The following is a 7,774-nucleotide window of genomic DNA, read 5'->3' on the forward strand; positions in this document are numbered from 1 at the left end:
CCGCAACTTCGTCCGCGTGATATTAAATAAACAAAAGTAAGTAGCCTATAGGTTCTTGCAGCCTATTCTATGCCGAATTTCATCCAAATTCGTTCAGCCGTTCATATTGCAAATTCTACACACATAAAGTAACAAAAGTCAAAAGAAATTACTAGTTTAAATTATGGGTTCAGGGGAGTCTCTGGTTTGTAATCTGCAAGTATTTGCTTTGATACCGACCATGTACCGATATGTTTTTCAATTTTAACTTTCACATGTACATTTTCCCGATGTTCTTAATGTGAAGGATTACGTCATACATACATAGATATATGTGAAGTCAATGCGCAGGGGGTAACGTTTATACCCTTAGGCTCCGAACTTCTGAATGGGGAAGTATAGTGCTGATGATGTATGTGCAGTCACCCGTCGTACCGTCACATCGCGGACCGGCTGGGCACGCCGTACCTGCAGCGCGTGCTGAACCAGCAGCTCACCAACCACATCCGCGACACGCTGCCCGGCCTGCGCGACAAGCTGCAGAAGCAACTCCTCGCGCTGGAGAAGGACGTCGACCAGTACAAGCACTTCAGGCCTGATGACCCATCCATCAAGACCAAGGCTATGCTGCAGTAAGTCACATAACCTTTATAGATTCGTAATCTGTAATACATGGTTCCTTTTCCACTTTATTTGTAAGACTTTTCTTTTACGCAATTAAACCTATTAAGCTATGGCAGAATACTGAAACAATTCTTAAATAGTTCTCTTTGTAATCTCTTACAATCTGTTAGACGTCGATTTTAATCGTGGCTTTATCATTTATGAATTTGTATTTAAATTTCGTTTCAGTATTCGGCCTTAACATTTCTATAACTCATATGTCCTTATCGTATTTTCTTATAAATGTTATATTTAGTTTCCCTTACAATTTAGTGTATGTCTTTTTTTAATTACGTTTAAAAAACTTGTTTATAATTGATTTGTTTACTATAATTTATGTATTTACTTGAATATGAGGATGTTGATATGGTATGTGTGGATGAACTCAATGGTCAAACATTTTTAAACAATAGATTAATTCCTGTGCAATGATTATCACGATGATGTGATTTTCCTATTGTTAACATTCCTTAACTACATGTACTTTCATTCCCTGCATTTTTAATATTTTATTATGTTATTTATGTTTTGTTATATTATAATTTATCCGACAAAAAGCAAATTTACTAGACTTACAAATCAATCATGTTTCTTCAGGTTAAAATAGTACGAGACCAAAAAATATGTGTCTATTTCCAGAATGATCCAGCAACTCCAGACGGAGTTCGAGAAGACTATCGAAGGTTCTGGATCAGCGCAGATCAATACCAACGAGTTGTCCGGCGGAGCTAAGATCAATCGCCTCTTCCACGAGCGGTTCCCATTCGAGATCGTCAAAATGGAGATCGACGAGAAAGAGCTTCGGCGAGAGATAGCATTCGCTATCAGAAATATACACGGTATTAGGGTATGTATTTAGAATTTATACTTGTATATTTTCATTTTTCTATTTAGTTCAGGTTTTTAGGCTAAATATTTTGGCCCACTGATATCTCTCAGAGATGATGTCATCGTTGCTAAGAATCCAGACTACATGTGCCATATATTTTTAAACAATGAATATAATTGTACCTAGCGATATTAATTAAAATACTCGACTAAAAACTCGCCAGGAATGCGCGCGAATATCCCAATCCTTCTAATGACATTGACAGCTGTCAGGTAGGGACGTAACGTTTACGCCGATAATCTAGTGTTGCGCCAATTCTAATTTTCTTCTTAACAATATTAAGGTCCTAAAAATTATTATTATTTTAATATAAGCAGATATTTGTTCATTTAATAATATTTCCTGTAACAATTCAAACTAAGCCTTAGGCTAGTGCTTGGAATAGTTTACTACAATAATTGAATGATGGGATTTGAACCCTCGACCACGTGATCGGAGATCCTTAACCGGCTATTGGCGCTTATTTAGTTAAGATATTTCATATTGAAAAATGCATGTAACTATTTATTGGTGTTTGTAGGTGGGTCTGTTCACGCCGGACATGGCGTTCGAAGCCATCGTGAAGAAGCAGATCTCCCGGCTAAAGGAGCCCTGCCTCAAGTGCGTCGATCTCGTCGTGCAGGAACTCTCCAATGTTGTTCGTGTTTGCACTGAAAGGGTGAGTTTCAACACTAACGCGGAAATTAAAAAGTTTTATGAAACACAAGGTCATGTAATGTTTTGGTTTAATTTTTATGCTTCGACATTTGTCTCCAGATAGTAAAACATAAAAAAGCCAAGCTCTTATCGCTAGTGCTCATCATATAGTCAAATTTCAGATCTCTTATATAATCGAATAGTGATTATTACAATCAATGTTTAGATCGATCTCGTTTATAATCGAATATTAATTTCGGCCGTAATTTAAAAAAAATACCAGCTCTTGTCACTTGCTGATCATCATACAGACAATTTTCAAATCTCTTTTTTGATCGAATATCGATTACTGCCGAAAATTAACTAAAAACAACACCAAGTTTTATATATAGTCAAAGTTTAGGTCGATCGCTTTTATAACCGAATATTACTTTCAGTCCTAATTTAAAAAAAAAAAAAAACTTATCTCTTGCTGCTTAGTGATCATAGAGTCAATATTGAGATATATTGAAGGTATACTTGTGTCCAGATGTCGCGCTACCCGCGGCTGCGCGAGGAGACGGAGCGCATCATCATGTCGCACGTGCGGTCTCGCGAGCAGCAGTGCAAGGACCAGCTGGTGCTGCTCGTCGACTGCGAGCTCGCCTACATGAACACCAACCATGAAGACTTTATAGGATTCGCCAAGTATGGGAACAAATAGCTTTATTGTTAAAAGTACGGGATCCTAGAGTGCTTTGGAGGACGAAAAGCCGGTGCGCCTACCCTACGGGAGTAGGATAAGGCAGGGGAGATGATGATGATGATGATGTTAAAAGTACGGGATTACCGATTTAGTACATACATTCCAAACCCGATATTCCACTGTTGTATTGAACCGAAACTAGGGTAGACTTGTCGTTCGACTTACCTGTAATCGTTAAAATATAGTTTACTTAAATGACATAAATCTAATAATCTTACTTGTTCCTAATATTAAAAATGTCGAAGTTTAGATTGATGGATAGATAGATGTTTGTTACCAGCTATCTCCAGAAAGAATTTTTCTGAATTTTTTGCATAGATGTAGAATATAGTCTGGATCACAGGCTACTAAAAGTTTTTTAAATCCCGCGCGAATGATCATGGGCGACAACTAGTATTTAAAATAAAATAACCCCTATCTCATCAAAAATATGACCAAATAGATTCTATAGACGCTGTAGACTTTTAAAAAATTACCTTTAAACATAATGTATGTAATTTGTTGCAGTGCTCAGAATCAGTCTGAGAATGCAGTGAAATCTGGTCACCGCACACTTGGCAACCAGGTGATAAGGAAGGGCTACATGTGCATCCACAACCTCGGAATTATGAAAGGTACACATTTTATTACTTGAACGCATTGTTTTTCTTAATGTTTGGTTGTACTATCTCAGGTGAACCACTGATAACAAAAGATATATTGCGATAAGAAAATTTGAGTTTAAATTTTTTATCTGATATAAATGTAAATATTTTTATTAACATTTATCTAAACAAAATCAATGACCTGAACGACCTGATCAATTACGAGTTATATTATTTCATTCAACTAACTGTTTTTCTTAATTTTTATTTGGTATTGTAGACCTCCGAAAGTGTTATGATATACAAACTTTATATATGCCTGACAATTGCGATAATCTTACAAATATGTTAGTACTGCAAAAGTTTGGATGGATGGATGTTTGTTAGTTTGTAGCCTAAACGGCTGAACGGATTTCGATGAAATTTGACATAGATGTAGGACATAGTCTGGAAGAACACATAGGCTTCACGCGGACGGAGTCGCATGCGAAAGTTAGTGTATTCATAAATTAACAAAAATTTGTGTGGAATTTTGTCGATCACTTACGAAATGGTTCTTACCAATATTCGTGGTAAGTAGCAGATATGTTTGCAGGCGGGTCTCGCGACTACTGGTTCGTGCTGACGTCGGAGAGCATCTCGTGGTACAAGGACGAGGAGGAGCGCGAGAAGAAGTACATGCTGCCGCTGGACGGGCTCAAGCTGCGCGACCTCGAGCAGGGCTTCATGTCGCGTCGCCACATGTTCGCCTTGTTCAACCCTGAGGGCAGGAACGTATATAAGGTACGAGTACCATACATGAAATATTAACATTTCTAAATCTTTACATAACACACTAGCTGTTCCTGTCCGCCTTCATCCGCATGGAATTATGAAATTATTATTTTATTGTTTACATTTGTCAAATTATCAATAGAAAATGTAAAATAAAATGCCATGACAAATCTTGGCGGTCTTACTTTCTTGATGTTGGCAGCAACTTATGGTCTGGTATGGTTTAATGGCGTGAAAATATATAGCCTAAAGCGTGACGTAAGTGTAGGGCTTTTTATTAAAGAAATAATTATTCAAAAATATGCTGTAATTGCTGACATTATATTAGTATAGTGTATAGATTTTACTACTTGTTAGCTTTATAAATGTCAAAGTTTATGGATGATAGATGGATGGATGAATGTTTGTTTGTTACTATGTATCTCCAGTCCTCTCAGGCAAAGTCAATTGGGTCTGTATTGGGTGTTGCTATGGCCTTCTAAAGATTCACAGTTCGAAACCAGATAAGATTTATCGATACAGAGGTTCTACGAGTAATAAGAATCACTGCGTAAAATGGATTAATAAAGAACATAGTCCGGAAAAACATATATGCTACTTTTTTTTTACAAAATTTAGTTTATTTAATAGTTATGACAGTTAATGAATAAGAGTGTTATATCAGGACTACAAGCAGCTGGAGTTGTCGTGTGAGACTCAGGACGACGTGGACTCCTGGAAGGCGTCTTTCCTTCGTGCAGGAGTCTATCCGGAGAAGACCTCCGAAGCAGCCAACGGAGATGAGGTAAGATATTATCTATTCACACTATGGGCTTATTTCTGCTTCCTTTTTTTCCTATTTCTAATATTACTATATATTTTATTCTCTTCTAAAAACGCCTCTATCAACTATATCTATACCTTATCTTGATTAGCATTTATTATAATAAGTATAATTGTGTGTAACAACATGTATATAAAGTGTTAATGCCTCCGTTATGTTTTTAAATTAATGTGTTGTTCTGTCATGCTACAGGGCGAAGGAACAGAGGTTTGTCATTGTAGGCTTTTTAAATCAATTCGGAGTCATTTAGTTACAATGTTATTGTTGAGTTTCGCTTATAATGAATTTCAAGAGTTGTGTAAATTTGATAGAGCTGTTGAAAGAAGCGTTTGGGGTCTCTTGAAATACATGTATCATAGCTTGTTCGCAGGCGCTAACTATACATATGTCATTAATGTGGCACTTTTACACTCAATGCACGCTAACATTTTAATGTAAGTTAAAATCTTGTATGAGCAGGAATTTGTATATTTTTTTCAAATTTTGTTTCCACTTTTATGTTTTTACTTTTTATTATTTTTTTTAGTTATTTCTACCTCTTGGGTCGGCTGACAGTAAGAAAGTAAGTGATTAGTATTTCAGAGCTTGTTTGCCGGATTTGAGAAATGCCTAGGGGGTTTTATCTTTTGATTAAATCTAAGCTAATCGCACAATACATTAAATTGCATGAGCAATTTATTTAATTGGCTATATCTCTTACTGTTTTATTGTAGAGATTGTAAAAAGCTTTATAAAGTTTTATTCATTCCGGCTCATATAACATTTTGGTTGTGGTCGAGTCTTTTAGCACTTTTAGAGTTGTTGCATATCTGGATTGTGGTGAGTAAAATTAACACAACAAAACATAACATAACATTGAAAATTAATATCAACTACTTGTACTGCTCAATTGTACTATTTTGATTTTATCGAAAAATATAGAAATATTCAATAAACTATTTAATAATATAATAATGAAGTCGTAAAGTGAAATGTAATTATTAAACCTAGTATATTTGAGCACGGCAATAAGTCAGGGATTAGGTTATTAATTTTTTTTAACATTTTTTTAAATTAATTTTTTAATAATTGTGTTTCATAATGCTTTAACATGTGCAAATTCAACTATAGATTGTTAAAAGTATTAGTTCTGAGTGCAAGTGAACAACTAGACATCGACTTGTTTATGGTGAAGGTCTTTATTGTTTATAGTGAAAATTAGTTAAATAACTCTGTGGTCGACATCTAGTTGTAAACAAAATGTAGAAATGTTTTTTTTATAGAGGATGCTATGATACTATACAAATAATAATATACAGACAACACATACTGGATATAAAGCCGTTTTACTACAAAGAGTAAAGAACCGAATTGGCCCGGGAAATAAATTTATTGTATAGATTGCTCATGACTTCAGTTACATCACAATAAACGGACAGAGGTTGGGAATTTATAAAAAAGCCTCAGACACTGGAATCTGGATCACAATAAAAATCAAATTAACACAAGAGACAGTACCAATACAAACATAACGTACTAAAACTATACAAAATAACTATGTAAACATATTTATCAGATTTTTTCTACTGTGATATTAATGTCAGACTATGGTATTTCCAGAACTCGGACAGCGCGGGCTCCAGCAGCATGGACCCGCAGCTGGAGCGGCAGGTGGAGACCATCCGCAACCTGGTGGACTCGTACATGCGCATCGTCACCAAGACCACGCGCGACCTCGTGCCCAAGACCATCATGATGATGATCATCAACAACGCCAAGGACTTCATCAACGGAGAGCTGCTCGCACACCTCTACGCCTCCGGAGACCAGGTACTGCTTCACCCAGTTACTGTAGGCCGAATATTGGAACGACATTTATATTGTACTAGTTATAGCGACTACGTCCGCTAGGAATTTAAAAAAAGTAAATTTATGTGTTCTAGACTATCCGATACATCTATGCAAAATTTTATCGAGATCCGACCTTAGCAGGAGCAGTTTAGGCTACAAACTCTAACAAACATCCATCTATCTAAACTTTCGCATGTATTTTATTATTATAGCATTTTATAAGGCCCCGCTTAAATTCCAAATACCTTTATAATTTTGACGTTTATCATATTGTAAGCGGCGCCTGTGAAGCGAAGTATTTTAGATTCGTTTTAGAACTTGGCTGTATGTCTCTTGTACTTAAGAATAAAGTCATGCGTTTTCAACCGCTCAATGGGCTATAGACGACCTTTTAAGTGGAGAAAAACGCTGTTTTGAAAAGTGATTTTAATAAGGTTTGTTCGCATATTGATACAAATGTTTGTATGGATGGCGTCTGCTAATATTGTATGTGTGCAGTCGCAAATGATGGAGGAGTCGCCGGAGGAGGCGCAGAAGCGCGAGGAGATGCTGCGCATGTACCACGCGTGCAAGGAGGCGCTGCGCATCATCGGCGACGTGTCGATGGCGACGGTGAGCACGCCCGTGCCGCCGCCCGTCAAGAACGACTGGCTGGAGAGCCGCCTCGACTCCAACCCGCGCCTCTCGCCGCCCTCGCCCGGCGGCCCGCGCCGCGCCACGCCCGTGCAGCAAGGTACACAACACACCGCATTGCGCTTCATAAGTCACACTATCGTAGGTCTAATTATATTCCCCTTCTCCTATGACGCAAGGAATGGGAATTGGATATAGACGACGGTTAAATGATGATG

At 37.2% G+C, this 7,774-nt stretch overlaps 1 protein-coding gene across 1 annotated transcript in view; it reads left to right on the top strand.

The window, feature by feature from the left end:
• The window catches only part of LOC106107799 (dynamin), a 21,762-nt gene that overhangs the window by 7,671 nt on the left and 6,317 nt on the right, over positions 1-7,774 (top strand). The window contains exons 6-16 of the mRNA XM_013288803.1: positions 174-184; positions 402-611; positions 1,282-1,489; positions 2,052-2,189; positions 2,697-2,854; positions 3,420-3,526; positions 4,092-4,279; positions 4,935-5,054; positions 5,620-5,655; positions 6,693-6,902; positions 7,422-7,730. Coding sequence (XP_013144257.1) covers positions 174-184; positions 402-611; positions 1,282-1,489; positions 2,052-2,189; positions 2,697-2,854; positions 3,420-3,526; positions 4,092-4,279; positions 4,935-5,054; positions 5,620-5,655; positions 6,693-6,902; positions 7,422-7,730 — 1,695 coding nt within the window. The remainder of the gene's footprint in view (positions 1-173; positions 185-401; positions 612-1,281; positions 1,490-2,051; positions 2,190-2,696; positions 2,855-3,419; positions 3,527-4,091; positions 4,280-4,934; positions 5,055-5,619; positions 5,656-6,692; positions 6,903-7,421; positions 7,731-7,774) is intronic.

This window comes from Papilio polytes, unplaced genomic scaffold (genome assembly GCF_000836215.1).
Source record: "Papilio polytes unplaced genomic scaffold, Ppol_1.0 DF821845.1, whole genome shotgun sequence".
Taxonomy (NCBI): Eukaryota; Metazoa; Arthropoda; class Insecta; order Lepidoptera; family Papilionidae; genus Papilio; species Papilio polytes.